We start from the raw sequence: 19,958 nt of genomic DNA, 5'->3' as shown, positions 1-19,958 counted from the left end.
GTTCATATGAGCTCTGAGATATACTGGGGTGATTAACATGTTTTTACTTAGCGGTGTTCCTTAGAGGGAAAAATTTAGGAATTAATGGGTTTCTGACATGACATTCCAGGAAAACACTACAGGAATAGAACATGCAAACTAGTTTTAGAGGAGGAGCTTTCTTTGACACTTTGGATGGTGATATCTGAAGCAATAATAAGAGTCTCTGTTTTGTTATAATTTACATGAGGAAAAGGAGCATTTAACCCAGACTTGATAGCAGTCAGACAGGTTTGTGGACCAGAAAGTTTGTTAGGTCAGAAAGAACAGGGCAGCTGGATATCATCTGCATAAAAATCGTAACATGTGTTTTTCATATTGATGATTATCTGTCCAAGAGGCAACATTAACAAGGTAAATGTTACAGGTCCCAAATGTGATCCTATGAAACACCACAGGATAAGGCGGCAGAAAGAGAAATTAAATCATGAAAGTCCTGAAATGAAATGAAGTTACGCACAGGGCGCAACTGTGTTTTTGGACCGAAAGGGGGTATTGTTGGTTGACTTTCTGCCTGTTGGGACCACAATAAATGCTGACAGGTACTGTGAAACACTGGAAGAACTCAGAAAGGCATTTCAGAACCGGAGAAGAGGAATGCTGAGCAAGGGCGTAAGCATTCTCCACGACACTGCGCGTCCACACATCGCCCGTCAAACTGTTGCTCTCCTGCATTAGTTTGGTTGGAACTTCATCACTCACCCACCCTACAGTCTGGACTTTGCACACAGTGACTACGACCTGTTCCCAAAGTTGAAAGAACATTTGTCCGAAAGGCGATTCTGCAGCGTCGGCGTGCAACTACGACATGGGCATTGTAAAACTGCCACAGTGTCTACAAAAATGCATTGACCGAAATGGCGATTATGTAGGAAAATAAGTCTTCAAGCTTTAAAATGATGTAAATATTCTGGAAAATAAACAGTTATTTGTATTTCTAAAACAATAGGACACCTTATTTTGGGATTGCCCTTGTACTTCTAAAAGTCTGCTTGAAGGCTGCTGGCTGGACACGTGTAATGTGAATTCTCTGTGCATGAGTCCGCACAGTCCCAAAAGTGGCTGGCACAAGGATGTCCACATGGACCTTTGCGCTCACTGTCCAGTGATGAACCTAGCAAGCCCACTTACACTGTTATTCGGGAGTACACTAGCAATATGATAGCCTGATGTGGGGTTTGTGTGTTCTTTTGGTCTCACACTTTTGTGTGAAAAGTTCACGTGAATGAACTGCTACACTATCCACCCAGTAGTACACAGAATATTTAATTTAAGAAAGTGTAATACATGTGCACATGATCCAAATCTGTAAGAAACCCTTGGATCTGTTTGTCACAATTTAGATATAATTGTTTGTTTGTCTTTTAAAAAAAATTGACAGTTTTTATCTTTCATAAATTGTAGGGTAATAGGTTGGTTTGTGTAATGGTTTGATATGCAGTTTGTAATTATGACTCAGTCCACATTATGGCATCAAATGGCAGGAACAACCTAGGAGTCCATTAATTATAGTGGGAGAACTAATGCCTAATTCAGCAAAAGGGTAACAAACCACAAGCAGCAATACGGTGACCCCAGATCATCGTAGCTAAATGGAGCCACAGCCACAAAGCAGATGACAATATAGTGAATTGTTCTAGTTTTGCATCACAAAGCTGAAAACACAGGACTGCAGAGATAATACAAATGTCCTCAAACTGAGGTCGCAGCTTTTTTTTTTTTGCTTTTCTTTTACTGAATATGTAAGTGTTAAATCTAATATGTGTTTGTGTCTGTTCAGGCCCAGCAGATACTGTCAGCCTGCCAGGAAAAGATTGATGTGTCAAACACTGAGGGTTACGAACTTTTTATCACCCAGCTGAAAGAAGGCCTGAAGAATACCTCACATGAGACAGCAGCTAATCACAAAGTGGCGAAGGTGAGTTTAATTTAAAAAAAAACTTTTGTTTTCTAACTGTATGTCTCTGAGCTTCTGTACTGGAATTAGAGCAGGGCGATATGGCCAAAAGTATTTATCATGATATATATTTGAAAATTTGCGATAACGATATAACTGACAATATAATTTATGCGAGACAAAATACAAAATACAACTCCACAACTTTACTAGCGCAAGAAAACCATCCATTTATTTTCACTTAAACAAGCAGCTGTTTTTTGCATAAAGGTTATATAAAAATTTAACAGTGCAAATGCCTTTTGGTTAAACTGTCAGCAAGGAATTTGCATTTCCAGTAGAAATTGGCCGACATATCCTGAGCATAACCATGCATAATATCAAAAACTTAAGAGGTTATACACACGCAATGTTATGTTGAAGCACACTACAGATCACTCTGCGAGGCTCCTGCCTACGATAGCCGTAATGCTCCGACAATCCATCAAGCGCTACGGTTTTGTAGCTTAGCAAAGTCTTACTAAAACATTTGACAGATTTTCAAGCGATTGACGATCTGCTTTCCTCATTCAGCGTTGCTGCCATTCTTTTTCGGCCATGTGCGTATGAAAACAAAGGTACTGCACATGCGCGTTTTACCCATATTCTATTGCGATATTTTCTTTTGTTATCGTTACCTAACATTGTACCAGTATTACTGTGAACGGTATAATATGGCCCAGCCCTAACTGGAATGTCATTAAATGGCCATGAATGTACACTCGTATCTTCAACCAACCTGTGGCAGGTTTGGTGCAGTGCACAAGGTTACAGAAATTAAGAGGTGCACGACTGAAGCGCTACAACGATTATGTCATGTGACACATGATGTGATGTCAACATAAGCGCACAACTCAAAGAGGCAGGACACATGATTCCCACTTGTATACTGTGAATTAACCACATTTCACCTGTTCTGTTCTTACACTAACACAATTGGATGTCAAATAATTGGTTAAAGTCCAATTGTGGCAAAATTTTGTCATTCCCACAAGGAACCCTATAGGTAGTATCTACAGTAGTTCACAACTATAGTGCATCCATGAAATAAAAAAATAGACATTATCATGACAAACAGATAAAGCGGAAGACTGTTTTAATGGTGCTGGTGTCTGCTATGACTATTGGTTAATAATATATCTCTTAAGATCCTACAATACTTTAGCAGAGCTATGCTTAAAACAAATTATGGGTGAGAAACATAAGTAGTGACATTCAAATACATGAGTAGTGAAGAAGAGTTCTCAGTGCATTATTACCCAGAAACATGGGAATGTTTTGGGATACTTTGGCCTTTTTAATACCATTCGGCCTCGGCTTGAATGGCACAGTTTATCAGAGTATTTTTTTTTATGATTATGTGTATTCCTTTATGGTAACAGTTAAGTATATTCTGTTGGCTGTGTCCAGCAGAGTAATGTATCATGTCACAAAGTAAACTTAAAATTAATTTTATAAACAGGGCACTGTCTGGACACAGTGGTCTCCCCAGTCACCTGATCTGATTTCAGTTTGAAAGGGAGATATGCAAAAAAAAATTATTATTATTTTTGAAAGAATTTCAGAATGGTATGGTCTGCACTGTCATACTTGAAGTTCTGTTGGAGAAAAAAAAAACATTTTCAAGTATAGGGGTTGAAATTTGTATCTGTTAGGAATATATCCGAAATAAATTTTTGGAAACTGTAATACTTAAACGCTTACTTTAGGGCAAACTAGTCAAGTCAAACAGTTGTGTCTGTTTTTTTTTTTTTTTTTTTTAAATCAGATTTGCCTGCTGACTCTAAACAGTCGATACATTAGCACTTTGAAAATTAAAATTAATTTATTACCCCTCAGCCGTAAAGGGTTGCCTGCCCATGGCAGGCATTAACACCAGAGCTTGTGAATGCCATTACTTGAAAACATGTAAGACCTTCAAATTGATACCAAAGGTGCATCTACTAAAAATCTTGAACAAGTTTTAATCTTAGTGACCTTGACTTCAAGGCCAGAAAAAGTTTTCTGAAAACTTTGTGAATGGAGTAACTTGGAAACAATGTGACATAGGATTTTGAAGTTGATACTGAATGGTAGCAGAGTGGCTCCATGCTAACTATCCTTGTGCAGGACACTAACCCAGAGGGTTATGAATGTGTATGGATGTTAGCTTAAAAAAAGTGCTTTTGTGAATGGGGTGAACGAGGCATGTTGTAAAAAGCACTTTGAGTACTCACGGAGAGTAGAAAAACACCACATAAAAACCAGTATATTTACCAGTGATATATTTTATTTTCATATAGACAGTACAGCACACACAGAAAGTCAAGTAGTAAATGGGATTTAAGAAACCATTGCTCTAGTCCTTGAAGCTACGTCTTGATTGACAACTGACTTGAAAGGATTTCTACTTCCTGCTATCTTGATTGAATTGCCAGCTCTAACCATTAGTTCTACAATAAATGACCATCTTGACCACCTTGCTTTCAAAAGTGTTAGTGTTTCTGCCTGCCATGTGCATTATAGATTTCTGAGCCAAACCCAGGGTTTTGTGTGCACAACAGCTCGACTTTAATCTGTAACATATACAGTTGAGGCCAAAATTATTAGCCCCCCAGGAATCATGGAACATTTTCCTAAACTTCTTCCCTTCTTCCCAAGTTTGCAACATTGATGAAACTTGATATAATCAAACATTCACCAGCGCTATTTACTAGCTTTTGGTACATTTTGTAATATAAAATACATTTTTAGTCTTGCTTTATATCAAATATAGTAATGGTAAATGGCCTGTATTTGTATAGCGCTTTACTAGTCCCTAAGGACCCCAAAGCGCTTTACACAGGGCTCTAGAGTGCGACCAATTTGGTCGCAAATGCGACTCATTTTTGCTCTTTCTTGTTTCAACTCAGGATATTTTATTGATACACTAACTACAATTAGTGGACCTTGTTATTTTGGACACAGATACGCTTTAAAAAGCAAACACTTGTTGTTAATGGTCATTTTCATATTGAAATCAGGAGTGTCGCCTAATTTCATAAAGGGGGCTAATAATTTTGGCCTTAACTGTAAGGGCTCTAGACTAACCTTTTTCTGTGGTTGCACTGGTGTGCCAAACTTTTTTTCTTAGGTGCACCAGCACAAAAGTTAGGTACACCCAAATTTTTCACCCGAATCGTTGAACCCCACTGTTTTACATGTTCACTTTTTATTTTATTTTATTTTTTAAATTGCTGTCCATACAGACAATATTGATTTTTAAATGATTAACCAACAATCTTGTCAACACAAAGTTCTTTATTTGGAGCACAGTTCTACAAGAAAGATAAGTTACTGAAAAAGTGCTTGTGGTTAAAGTGCTTTAGCACTCTTTGGCAATATTGTAGACAATGTTAAACTTAATCATCATCTTGGCTCCTCTGATGACCTGTTTGCTGCTGCCTGCCGCTGAAAGGCAGTGGGGAGAGGGGACACTTGGGCAGTGCATTTATCGCGGCGTATAATGTGTTTTTTGAATACACTGTGCTTTTTCAGCGTTCAGAGGTTGATGGCCCCCTTTTAGAGCACTGGCTATGAATTTCAGATGTATCAGGCCTTTACGAAAAAGTTAGCAATCGTTCTTTTCATATTTTCTCATATGTACCCACAGCTACATACACAGGCTACTCACTAGGGCTGGGTATCGTCACTGATTTCTATAATCCATTCGATTCTGATTCACAAGGTCCTGATTCAATTTGATTCGATTCAGTTTTGCTCACACGGTCAGAAATATTATAATTCTGATCATTTATCGGGACTGATACATGTGAGACTTCATCAGAGGTGTAAGCTTCACAGCAGATGCCTTTGTGTCAAAGTAACTGAGGATAAAACACAGAAAAACATGAAGGAGATTTACCTGGCCTGGCTTTTTATAGAAGATAATCTCCTTAAAAATATTCTGCAGTAGAAAAAAACGGAAGAAAACCATGAATCAACATATGAACATTGCTCTGCTTCACTTCAGCACTATTGTGTAAAGTTACAGAGGTTTTTATTAGAAACACAGCCAAGCATTTTGCAATTTGGCATAATTTAAAAAAGTTTACATTTCTTTGCTATTACACAGCAGAAATGAGGCTTTCTTGTCGGAGGTTATTTTTGAAAAACAAAAAACAAAAAAAAAAACAGCGACAGCACTGTACATGCCTTGTGTGTAATAAGCGAATGAATAATGCAGAAAACAGATTTGAGATCGGAAACTGTTCTTGAAGTATACTGAGAGAGCTGTGCAGGAAATGTGATTTTATTGTGGTGGAAGCAAAACAGCAAAAGTATGAGGGAATTCATGACAGTGTTTATCAAATGTGAAGCATAGTTTTGATGTTCTTTGACTGTTGGTTCAGTCAATTTTGGTTGGAGAGAGACAAAACCTGCAGTTTCAGAATCGCACACAAAAAAGTATAGCACAAAAAAAAGATGTAAACACAAAGCGTGGACCCGCCGACGCATCAGAATCTGAGCTGTCGGCTTTCAGCCCTGGCGTGTCTGTGTACGTGCCATCTGGTGAGAAAGCCGACATCTCACTAATTCTGATGCGTTGGTGGGTCCGTGGTTTATGTTTACGTCTTTGTGTGGAATCCGTTTACCTGCTCTCATTTACTGTTTTAGTTGTTTGGTAGTTGTTGAAATAGTTTTGTGAACTTTAACCTGAGATTCTGGCATTTCTGGCAAAGTACATTTATATTTAAAAATTGATTCAGGAATTCAATTCAATTCAATTTCAATTCAATTTTATTTATATAGCGCCAAATCACAACAAAAGTCGCCTCAAGGCGCTTCATAGATACAGAGAAAAACCCAACAATCATATGACCCCCTATGAGCAAGCACTTTGGCGACAGTGGGAAGGAAAAACTTCCTTTTAACAGGAAGAAACCTCCGGCAGAACCAGGCTCAGGGAGGGGCGGGGCCATCTGCTGCGACCGGTTGGGGTGAGAGAAGGAAGACAGGATAAAAGACATGCTGTGGAAGAGAGACAGAGGTTAATAACAGATATGATTCAATGCAGAGAAGTCTATTAATACATAGTGAGTGAGAAAGGTGACTGGAAAGGAAAAACTCAATGCATCATGGGAATCCCCCGGCAGCCTACGTCTACTGCAGCATAACTAAGGGAGGATTCAGGGTCACCTGGTCCAGCCCTAACTATATGCTTTAGCAAAAAGGAAAGTTTGAAGCCTAATCTTAAAAGTAGAGATAGTGTCTGTCTCCTGAATCCAAACTGGAAGCTGGTTCCACAGAAGAGGGGCCTGAAAACTGAAAGCTCTCCCTCCCATCAATAAAGTGATGAATCCATATTACTTTATTCAAGTTACTGACCTCTCTCTATCTATCCGCCAGCACTTTCAAACATGCACACAAAAGGCTACAGGAGTATCTGGACAACGGCCAATCAGAGAGGTCCCACCCCTGACTATCTATGATTGGTTTAGACCATGATATGGGTGTAATATGTTTTTGTTGTTGACCACACGGAGTTGCGGAGACTTTTTTTGTTTTTGTTTTTTACTCAAACTGCTGGTCGGTGCGACCTATAATTTTTTTTATTTATTTATTTTTTTGTCGCACCATTAAGAAATTAAGTCACATACATATGCAGCCAAATTGGTCGCACTCTAGAGCCCTGCATATAGATAGTCTTCTCACAAAAACCTACTTTTGTATTTATTTTTGTATTTTGGTGCCAAAAGCAAATATTACTCGTGATTCAAGGAGTTATTTACACCTGGGTCGGTCTAATGGATATGGTATGTTAAAAGATCCTGTTCACACCATGTAGTGCTTTCCAAAATCAGTACTTGGCCCTTGTTAACTGTTACTGTGTGTACACAATGTGTCACTGTAATCCTGCAACACTGAGCTAGTACATTTGATTTAATTGTTCTGCTGGCCAGTTTATTCCCAAATTTGGCTGCAACTGCAAATTTAGGCCATTAAGGCCAAATGTGGAAGGACATTTTGAAGTGACTGTGGTTCTGTGGCCTGTCTCCCCCCCACCCTGGACCCCCACCAATTCGCATACAGTCAGAACAGGAGCACAGAGGATGCAGTCTCCATCGCGCTGCACTCTGTCCTCTCACACCTGGACAATAAAAACACCTAAGCTAGAATGCTGTTTATAGACTTCAGTTCAGCATTCAATACAATCGTCCCTTCACAACTCATCAGGAAGCTAACAGACCTGGGCATCAGTTCCCACATGTGTAAATGCTTACTGGACTTCCTGACCAACCGGCCCCAACGTGTCCAGCTGGATAACCACTGCTCATCTACCATCACAATGAACACCGGTGTACCACAAGGCTGTGTGATGAGCCCTTTCCTCTACTCCCTCTTCACCCATGACTGCAGACCTGCCGATGGTTCCAACACAATCATTAAGTTTGCAGATGACACCATGGTGATTAGCCTCATCAATGACAACGATGAGGCCACCTACAGGGAGGAGGTGGATCGGCTGTGGAGCGTGTGAGCAGCTTCAAGTTCCTGGGTGTCTACATCTCCAAGGATCCCAACTGCTTCAAGCTGGAGGACTCTGAGAAAGAACCACCTGTCCTCAGACATCCTGGTGAAGTTCTACCGCTGCACCATCGAGAGCACTGTACACCGTGTACATTGTAACATACCCATAATAGACCCATATTTTTGTATCTGCTAATATATACTTTGTAATATATCTATATTATTGCTAAAGCACTTTCTGGATGGATGCAAACTGCATTTCGTTGCCTTGTACTGGTGACATGTGCAATGACAATAAAGTTGAATTCTATTCTAAGTGTTCTGTGTGTAATTTCTGCTGATAAGTTTTGTAGTAGTAGTTCACTGCAAGACAAAGCTGCTGCTACCGGCAGGTCAAAGAATTTTGATGATGCATGCATGCATGCATGCATGTATGCGTGATACCTATTTGTGTGAATGTTATTCTGGATTTCATTGGAAAATCCAGGCCGCATAAGGCTGCTTGATTTTGTCCCTGTGTTTCTCTCTGTTTTTGTGTGTTTGTTTGTTTTGTTTTTAAACCCAGGACTCCCAAAAAGCAGCCAGTTCAGTTTATACTAAGATATAGCAGTGCAGAATTTTGTTTACATTACATATTGTTTACGTAACCCACTTTGTTTAATGGTAGACCATTAAATTGTCGACGCATGCCACATACTGTGTTTAGGATGTAGGTTTTCTTTATTTACAGTGATGCAGTTTACTCTTTCAGTCTGCCACGTCCGTCAGCTCCACCGTTGTCTCCAACTCCACACACCTCCAGGTGCCGGCACACTAGTGTAATAGGGGAGGCATGATTAGGCAGTGAACACCATCTGTTTTAACCAACCTCCCCTGGCACTACTGACAGAACCCACTGCACTCCTTCCCTGCAGCCGAGCCACAGACCACACTGCGCTATAGTCTACTAAACTATTATTTTCTTTTAAATCCCCAAATGCAGCAGTGGTTTATAGAAATTTAAGGATCAATGTAAACCACCAATAACATTTGAAATGGCTTTCATTTCAAACTTTAAACAACACTTTGAGTTTAGCACTCTGAAACATAAAACCGTAAACCCAAATAGACCGATTGCTATCTGCTACTGCCACAGACTACTAAGAGCTGTTGCTACAGCTCCATTCTTTGTACCCATGTGCAATTTTAGGAATGCACCAAGCTCATAGGTTATATCTATAGGTTCTCGTGTGTGGCAAGAGATACTTTCCTGACAGCTCAATATTAAATTAATAACTAAGTAATATTTATTTGTATAGCACGTTTTATCAATAAAAAAATTAAAATCCCAGCACTATCTGAAGGAACACTGAATACCACTGTGCACCCTGAATATAACAAAGTTTGTCAACATCTCACTACACATGGTCATCACCTCAATGCACTTATTTTTGTAGTTCAGTTTACCAAAAAGACAACGCACAATAAACAAAGTTGAGAAGATTCCTGTTTGGTTTTTGTTATTTTTATTTTTATAAAGATACTTCAACAATACGGTTGTCATGAAGTTTTTGTTTTTCACACAGCTATCATGAAGTGAAAAAGAGTGCAGGCCGAGTTGCGAATGGGACCACCAAAGTCATGGTTCTATTTTGATGCTGCTTAACTGTTGTTTTGTTTCAGATGTGATTATATATAGACCCAACTGTTTCCTTTGACTATGCTCATAACTGCCTTTCCTTTCTTCCCCTATGCTTCTGATCTCAGTGGGCAACAGTGACCTTCCATCTTCCCCACCATGTGCTGAAGCTCGTGGCTAGTGCCATTGTCAGCGAGCTGAAGAAGATAAACCAGAACGTAGCTGCCTTGTCTGTGGCCTCATCCATCATGGACAGGCTCTCCTACCTCTTGTCAAGCGCCAGACCTGAGCTTGGGGTGGGCCCTGGGCGCTCTGTAGATAGGTGAGAGTAAGCTTTGTGTCACATTGTGCATATTCAGGTCATTTGCACTTGAATCAGAATAAACTTTTTAGGTATAATACAAGTATGTTTTTGATTGAGCTTTTTAAACACAATAAAGAGTTTGTGGAGTAGTGTGTAGAGACGGTACCTTGCTCAGGGGTACTGCAGGGTTGCAAATGGTGGATTTGAACCCCTAACTTTCTGATCATGGGGCGAGTGCTCTACCTACTGAGCTATCCCTGCTCTATCTTTCAACTTAACCACTTAACTTAACCCTCTGAGACTTAAACATATGACGAAGTTTTCACACATACACTGCGTTCCAAATTACTATGCAAATTGTGTTTAAGTCTCATTAAAATTAAATAAGTTGTTTTTCAATTAAACCCATGGATGGAATAGTGTGTCAGGGCTCTTTGGATTACTGAAATCAATCTCGGACAACTAGGATCATTAGTATGCCAGGTGAGCCCAATTAAAGCAAAAACAACTAAAGAAGGATGTTCCACATTATTAAGCAGACCAGCATTTTCAAGCAATATAGCAAGGAAAAAGGATCTCTGCTGCTGCTGAAAAGCCTGAAATAGTTGAATGCCCTGGACACGTAATGAAAACCTTAGATATTTCACGAAAACTTAAGCATGATCACCATAATGTTAAGAGATTTGTAGCTGAATCAGAACACACATGGGTTCATGCAGATAAAGGTACAATGAGGAAGGTTTCTGCCAGACAAATACATCAGGGGGGGCAGCTGCTAGAAGGCCATTACAAAGCAGCAAACAGATATTTGAAGCTGCTGGTGCCTCTGGAGCCCCGTGAACATCAAAGTGTAGGATCCTCCAGAGACTTGCAGTTGTGCATAAGCCTTCTATTTGGCCAACCCTAACCAATGCTCACAAGCAGAAACGGCTGCAGTGGGGCCCAGAATTACTTGAGGACTAATTTTCAAACAGTCCTGTTCAATGATGAGTGCAGTGCAACCCTAGATGGTCCAGATGGATGCAGTGGATGATTCTTGGTGAACGGCCACCATGTCCCAACAAGGCTGCAACGTCAGCAAGGACATGATGAAGTCATGTTTTGGGTCGGAATCACGGAGAGAGAGCTGGTCGGCCCCTTTAAGGTCCCTGAAGGTGTGAAAATGACCTCTGCAAAGTATGTGGAGTTCGACTGACCACTTTCTTCCATGGTAGAAAGAGATGAACTGTGCCTTCCGCAACAAAACCATCTTCATGCAAGACAATGCACCATCTCAAGTTACAAGGAATACCTCTGCATCATTGGCTGCTATCAGCCTAAAAGGAGAGAAACTCATGGTGTGGCCCCCATTCTTCCCTGACCTCAATCCTATTAAGAACCTTTGGAGCATCTTCAAGCAAAAAACTATGAGGGTGAGAGGCAGTCACATCCAAACAGCAGCTGTGGGAGACTCTTCTGACATCCCGCAAAGACATTCAAGTAGAAACTTTCCAAAAACTCACAAGTTCCATGGATGCAAGAATTGTAAAACTGCTATCAAATAAGGGGTCCTATTTTAATATGTAACTTGACCTGTTAAGATGTTTTTGTTTGAAATAGCTTTTGATTTCAGTAAAATTGATTTACTAATGCTGCAAATTCAACAAATGACCATTTTCAATTTTCTACAACCTATAAAATGTTTTGAAACTGTGTGCGTAATAACTTGGAACAGAGCATTTTAAGTTTTTTATTTTTGAAAAACGTACTGTTTTCATTGGGAGTTTTGTTCAGTAACATTTGAATTATACTCTAATGGTTGATGACTCAAACATTATGCTGACTGTCATTTGAATCGACTATTTCAGAAAATCAAAGAAAAATATAATTTGCATAATAATTTGGAATGCGGTGTAGTGTGAACTACAACAACGATGTAGTCAAAACAGCATACCAGGGATAATTTCAAGAACGCCTTGTATTATTCTAAAAGGTGTTGTTCTCTGCAGATCCCTGATGTACAGCGAGGCCAACAGGAGGGAAACATTCACATCGTGGCCACATGCTGGGTACAGGTGGGCTCAGCCTGATCCAATGGCACAAGCAGGGTTTTACCACCAGGTGGGTTCTGTGAGAATTCTAAGCTGCCTTTACATCTGTCAGCTCTGAGGAGCAATGTTATATGCACACATGTGGTTCACATGAATCACAATATTTGCAAGCACTCAAAGGGAAGATTTGCCTGGTTAGTGGAAGATGTTGACATTCTACTTGACTGCAAGATTATGAAGTTAAAGGAACACACATGGACTCATCCAACCATATAACCATGTAATTTGCTTTGTAATGCAAACTAGCTAAAGCTATGACAACTTTAAGTGCACCATTTTTATCTGTAGTGATTTCATGTTTGTTTGTTTTTTTTCATTTATATATTTATTTTTTACAACATGTGTTGTACAAACACTACATTCTTTACAATAAAAATCAGCAGGGAAAGTAGGCGGTCAGTGAAATTAACCCCCTCCCTACTGTGTTCCTGCAGCCTGCCTCATCAGGGGATGACAGAGCCATGTGTTTCACCTGCAGCGTGTGCCTGGTCTGTTGGGAACCAACAGACGAACCTTGGTGAGTGGATTATTAAATAAACACACATGCATCTTACTCACAACATAATAATTGTATTAAAATGGCAAGCGTTTCTTTATTACTCCCCAGGTCTGAACATGAGCGGCATTCTCCCAATTGTCCATTTGTGAAGGGAGAGCACACACAGAACGTCCCACTGTCGGTGACACTGGCAACAACACCCGCACAGTTTCCAAACAGTCCTGATCGTTCAGACAAGATTGCTTGCTATGGTTTTGGCAGCTGCCCACAGTTCCTGGCTGCTGCCACCAAGAGGGGCAAGATTTGCATCTGGGATGTCTCCAAAATGATGAAGGTCAGAGTACCAACCAATCCTTGCCTGGCTGACTCTTTACCTGCACAATGGAATGCATGCACAACACAGCACTTTATAGTGCCAGACAGTTTCTGCCCTACCAGGACTTAGAACAAAAAGCAATGCAACAGTGATATCACAAATCCATCGACCTACTTTATTGGTAAAAGGCATGATGCCAGCAAGGACAGTCAAAAATGTCTGGTTAAACCAGATTAAAGTAACTGATCCTTGTTACCAACCCAAAGCACGTCTTTTAAGTTATAATTTCCCAGATACACATGGTGCATAGAAACAGTTGAGCAGCTTTGTTTTACTTTGCTACCATATCAGATTTGTAAAGAAGTTACACATCTGGTCCATGTACGAGCCTCAGCAGGACAGTAATACACTTCCTGAGGCTCTTTTAAACATATGTTACATGATTTGATTGCTTACTTGCTTAGCTTGGAGCATAAGCAGACAAAAGTTGAGTGAGTAGGGCAGTCTTGTTTATGTTGTTGACTATGACTCCAGGTAAAAAGTGTGTATCTGTGTGTTCAACAGGTGCACTTGAAGTTTGACATCAACCCATATGACCCAGCCATTCTGAGACAGTTGATCCTGTCTAGTGGTGAGCAGGGCCAGCATGCACTAACTGAGTCTCGGAGACCAACTTTGGCATGGTTAGAAGAGTCATCCTCCTGCTCCGATTTACCCAAACTTGAGGGAGACAGGTAAAACACACATTCACATTTTAATTCATTTAAACGTGAAAGATAATTTTATAGGAATATTGTTTTTGAAATTTTTAACAAGGATACAATGTTTTAGAGTTGACCAGCCCTTTCAGACTCATGGATTTTATAGTATTTCCAGTACAGAGAATGTTCCTGATACAAATTGAGAGGAAAATGTTCTTTGTTGCAGCATGTTTCTCCTGAATATACTCCAGCATACATTTCTATTCTGTATTCAACAGTTTATTTATTAAATTAATTATCTATAAAAACTCTATACAAAATGTATATTCAAAAATTAACTGGTTGAGTGTGGGGGGAGTATGTATAGCTGGTATCAGAAACTAATATGAGTGTATAATGGCATCTGCTTTTTGTGGTGAACATAGGTTTGAACTGATTGGTTTGTTCTGCTTTAAGTAGATGATAATGACTTGTCTGTGACATAAAATGCGACAGTTTAGCAAGAGGTAATGCTTTTCTTTTATGTGGGGAAAAAAGGTGAAAGTGTTTTTTAAAAAGAATAAAGAAAACCAAAAAAATACAATAAACAATGTAAAAATAAAAGTTAAAAAAAAGAGTGATTTAATTTAGTATTTGTGTGTTTTTACAGTCAGGGTTCTTAGTTTTTGTTTTATGATATTAGTCTTGATTTTTCTCACTTGTTGTTTTCCAGTGATGACCAGTTGGAGGACTCAGACAGTGATGAGCATTCCCGGTCAGAGTCAGTAACAGGTACAAGCATTTGCAACTTCTTTTTTTTTTCTTCCTTTTTTTTCGTAAAGGTTCAAAGAAACTATTGACATTGTTGTAGTTTCATTTAGATATTTCTTTTTATTTTGACTTTGACTTAACATTGATACTATTATTACTTTGTTTCAAATATTTCATGTGTCTAGCATCTGGTTATTTAAAGTGTTATATTCTTTTTGTTGTTTAATGATTGTCAGCAAGCATCTTCTAGGTACATTTTGGCAGTAGGAGCCTATTACATTCTGCAAATTGCTGGGAAACCTAGTGAAAGTATATATTTCAGGGCAAAAAATTGTCACGGAGTTCAGTGTTTCTCTTTTTTAATAAATAGAATGAATAAATAGAATGTTTTAATAGTCTGAAATCATAACAGTCATGAGATACTATGAGTGCACTAAGTTCCCAGTAGGGTTGGGTGACTGGACAAATATATCGACGATAGGCTGAGCCCATCGGCCATCGTTTTTACAAGGGCGATTTATTTGTTTATTTGCCCATGAGTGAGTTTGCTAATAATGATGGAGCAGTCAACAGGAAAAAATAATAGGGCTGTTTTAACAGCACCCTCTTTCATCTGCGAGCAAATGCGCACCAAAATGCTCGTTGATGGAGCTGCAGAAGCTGGTGATAGCCCAGCATACTCAGCGGTGGACACGTACATGCTGTGCAAGTTAGTGGTGTTTGAGTACTTTGCTCGCACTATATGTCTGCACAAGTGGCACACCGCTTTGGTTACATCCTTAGGTTTACCTCTTTCATCCCAAATTGTCAACTTTATATATTTTTTTTAGTGCTGTAAGCGTTAACGCGCCATCATCACGACTAACACAATTATCAGTTAACCCATCTGTTGTGCAAACTGAGTCAAAATCCCTGAAATGTCTCTGTCAACGCATTTCGGGCAGTTTGTCCAAAGTTTATTCATTCTATGGGTTGAGCGCGTTAAAAATTTGAATCGCGTTAATCGTGACGACCGCTAATAATTAATAATGCTGACAGCCCTAATTTTGGGGGTAAATTAGTTTGTCCATGTTTGGACTTCTGTGTTGTTAACACACAAATCAGTCTATGCATTATTACATTGCTCCGCCCATCAAAAAGTCTGCGAATATTTTGCCCATCGTCGATTATTGGACTGACAATTGTTGGTTGGAAGATTTTTACAACCCTATTTCCCAGCCTCATTTAAATAATGTTGTTTGAATTACTGATTTTGTTATAGTTTGGCGAAGACTAACTTGGACCATTTTTTCCCCTTCTCTTTCAGGCCAGCCGTCCCAGTGGGAGAGCATGGATGTGAGCCTAGGAGTGACGGCACTGAGTGTGCTCCAACAGCCTGAGAAGCTTCAATGGGAGGTAGTAGCCAGTGTGTTGGAGGATACTGTTAAGGACCTCGAGGAGCTTGGTGCCAACCCCTCATTAAACCAAACTAAGATTCATAACCAGGCCAAAACAAAGGACAAGGCCCCTGACCACCACAACATTCCCTTTCCCTGCTTGTTGGCTGGAGGCTTGCTTAGCTATCGCTCAGCATCCAGTGTTCCCATGGTTCGACCTACAACCACAACCACAGCTACAACACGCAGGACCGCAGATGGTCCACTTAGGACTCATGGGACCGAGCCCTTTCACCCTGGACCTCTACAGGAACAGGGTCCTATGGAGATAGAGACTTGTAATCCTCAAACTGCAGCACAAGAGCAGGGTTTCTCTAATTTAGCAGGTTCCCAACCTGCTAGCCCCTCTTCTCTGCCAGCTGTACGCAGGACTATACCCGTGCTGCTGCTGTACAGTATCAGAGAAGTAGATGACAAGTCCTCAGGACAAGTCTTTGCTCAGATGAATAACCTAATGAGCAAGGGGCTCCATGAGGAGGGCTTCACTGTGCCACAAATCATTGAGATGGAGTTTGACACCCACGAGCAGCTTCTTCTTCAGGACCCCCCCATCACTTATATTCAGCAGTTTGCTGATGCTGCCAATCTGGCAGGGTTGGATGGGCATATGGAAAAATGGAGCACACTGGCTGCAGCAACAGCCTCCAGTCCACCTCGACCTGGAGCACTGGTACAGTGCTTGAGGCTGCCCAAACAGCTCGAGGAGGAGAATCTCTATGTGGACTCGATAACACCCTGCTGGGATGGTGTGCACCTGCTGGTTGCCCTGCAGCCCTGTGGCTCTGAGTCTCTGAGTGCTACAAACCAAGTAGAAGCTCTTAATAATCTTAACCGCCTGCATTCTGCACTCTGCAGCCAACGAAAAGCAGACACCTTACATCCAGTTGCAAATGGGGTGGAAGGCCACCACCCAGGGGGATCGCCACCACAGACACCGCTCATCCTTCCCCCAGGAGACCAGCAGCAGCAAAGGTCCCCAAGTGATGAGAGTGGAGGTGGATATCTTGCACTATACAAGCTCAACTATTCCACCCGTATTGTCACCTTGGATGAGGAACCTATCAAAGTACAGCAGATCTGGGACTCTCGGGATGCCATTACCTCCCTTATTTTGCTTCCTCCTGATGTGCTTGACAGCAGGGAAGATGACAGTGAAGAGGCTCCTGAGGAGGCTCTCCCAACAACTCCAAAAAATAGCTCTTCTGGGCTTGGAACAGGTCCGTCAGGCTCTGCTGAATCTGGAACTGGGACTGTGTGTGGAGCAGCTACCAACAGCAGCAGTGCTACTGTTACCAGTCCCTCCACCTCTGCCTCCACCCACAAAGACTCCAAGCGGCTGGAGGTAACAGGCCTGGGCCACCTGGTGGTAACCACACGGGCTGGGTTTATTATGATACTGGACCTGTCCACACTGGAGGTCCTAGCTAAGGTGGAGCCACCCAAAAAGGACGGGTCAGCAGAGGAGACGGACCCATTTGTCTCAGTTACCTATTGCTCTGGGACAGATCGCCTTTGTGCCTGCACCAAAGGTAGGTTTTCCCCTTCTTTTTGTTTTTGCATATTTCCCTGCTGACAGTATTGCTGCTGATGGAGTAGATAGACAGACTTTATCTTTTCATGAAAGTTTTTCTTTCACGTGTGCAAATTTTCTTAGACTTATATCATCATATTATATATTTTATGTTATAACTCATTAAGTCTAGTGTAAAAGTAGTGCCCTTTTGTTCACAAAGTTTATGGGTGTTCTGTATAAAACAATTAAGGGTCGGATTTATGTTAGATTCTTATTAGTAATCTCAACATAAAATCTGGGCCATGTGTATGTCAGTACTTTGGAAATTCCTTACTCATCCATCCATCCATCCAGCCATCCATCCATTTTCTTCCACTTTATCTGGGGCCGGGTCGCAGGGGCAGCAGCCTAAGCAGAGAAGCCCAGACCTCCCTCTCCCCAGCCACCTCCTGTAGCTTATCTGCTCAGCTCGTGGCCATAGGTGAGGGTAGGGATGTAGATCGACCGGTAAATTGAGAGCTTCGCTTTTACGCTCAGCTCTCTCTTCACCACAACGGACTGGTGCAGCGTCTGCATCACTGCGGCCGCAGCACCAATCCGTCTGTCGATCTCCAGCTTCCTTCTCCCATCACTCGCGAACAAGACCCCGAGATACTTGAACTCCTCCCCTTGGGGCAGGAACTCATCCCTAACCCAGAGTGGGCACTCCACCCTTTTCTGGCTGAGAACCATGGCCTCAGATTTGGAGGTGCTGATCCTCATTCCCGCTGCTTCACACTCGGCTGCGAACCATTCCAGTGCGAGCTGGAGGCCATCACCCGATGAAGCCAACAGAACCACATCATCCGCGAGAAGCAGAGATGGGATTCTGAGGCCACCGAAGTGAATGCCCTCCGCCACTTGGCTGCGCCTAGAAATCTTGTCCATAAAAATTATGAACAGAATCAGTGACAAAGGGCAGCCCTGGCAGACCCCATCACCCACCAGGAACGAGTCTGACTTATTGCTGGCATTGCAAACCAAGCTCTTGCAACGGTTGTATAGGGATCGAATGGCCCGTAGCAATGGGCCAGACACCCCATACTCCCGCAGCACCTCCCACAGGACACCCTGAGGGACACGGTTTATTTTCTCTTTATTGTGTAATATATACGGTGGGACTAATGAACCAGCAAACACAGATTTAGGTTGAAATCCAGCTCTTTGATTGAAAACCTTTGTCTTCAGTGAATATACATGAAGAAGTTAAACAGTGTAATGGAATGCTATACTGCAAAAGATTAAGCCACTTATGATTTCGTTATATTCTACAAGGAAAATGGGACATTGGTGCAGTGATTTATTGAAACAAAAATAAAAAAGAATTCTCAAGAGCTTAAAAGTTAGTATTTGTATGTTGTAGTATGGTTGTCTTTTATTCTTTAGGCACACTTTCTTGTCATTTCTTTAAGTAGTCTTCAGGGTTATTGAAGTACTTTCCAAAGCTCTTCTTTGGATGTTGGCTTGATTTTGTTCTGTTGTCTATGTAGATGATCCCACACTATTTGAGGTCTAGGATCTGTAGGTAGGCCAATCCATAGTGTTCCATTCTGTGTTGTATGTAGGTATGTGTGGTGGGGCGTGGTCTGTGGTGCCACGTGGACGCACCTGCACGGCATCTGCAGATCACACCCGCGGTGTTAAATCACGGGGAAGCAGGGCTGAGAGGGTTGTTGTGGTTCCGTCACAGTATGTATCATTTTACTGTATTGGCAGTGATCGACTAAAAAGGCAGTTATACTGTCAGCTCATCTGGATTTTTTTCCTATCTCTTAAATGATTTTTAGATACTGTTGATCTGTTGTAGGTAATTCCCTTTCATTGAACTTACTCAGTGCAGCAAATATAGTATGGGATGTCATGTCCCTCTGTGTCCCGGCTGAAGATGCCTATTCATATCTTTAAAACAGATTACCTGTGAGTCAATCGAGCAATCTTCATCCAACTCCAAAGGCAAGGAGAAACCTGTCAATGTACCTGTAGCTAGCTAGACTAACCACAAGGAGTATGTTAATGAATTAGCTGAGAATGAGCCAGAACCATGCAAAGGGGCTGACCAGGTTCGGCCTCAGCAAGCCGTTCACCAGCATGGACAGATGGCTCTGGGCAGATGGCTTCAAAAGTAGTTTCACGGCCTCTGTGGCTAACTTTCTGATGGTCTCGATTAGGGACAGGGTTCTTTACTTGGTTGAACCAGTATGTGCTGGTGGTCTATTAGCACAATCACT

At 41.2% G+C, this 19,958-nt stretch overlaps 1 protein-coding gene across 1 annotated transcript in view; it reads left to right on the top strand.

Annotated features, from left to right (window-relative positions):
* birc6 (baculoviral IAP repeat containing 6) overlaps positions 1–19,958 on the top strand; it is a 121,317-nt gene that overhangs the window by 7,561 nt on the left and 93,798 nt on the right. The window contains 8 exon segments of the mRNA XM_085181988.1: positions 1,820–1,957; positions 10,211–10,404; positions 12,375–12,486; positions 12,911–12,993; positions 13,084–13,309; positions 13,856–14,025; positions 14,705–14,763; positions 16,049–17,707. Coding sequence (XP_085038114.1) covers positions 1,820–1,957; positions 10,211–10,404; positions 12,375–12,486; positions 12,911–12,993; positions 13,084–13,309; positions 13,856–14,025; positions 14,705–14,763; positions 16,049–17,707 — 2,641 coding nt within the window.

The sequence above is a fragment of the Neolamprologus multifasciatus genome, chromosome 13 (assembly GCF_963576455.1).
Source record: "Neolamprologus multifasciatus chromosome 13, fNeoMul1.2, whole genome shotgun sequence".
Taxonomy (NCBI): Eukaryota; Metazoa; Chordata; class Actinopteri; order Cichliformes; family Cichlidae; genus Neolamprologus; species Neolamprologus multifasciatus.
Note: the sequence above shows the minus strand (reverse complement) of the source record. Positions and strands in the feature narration are given on the sequence as shown.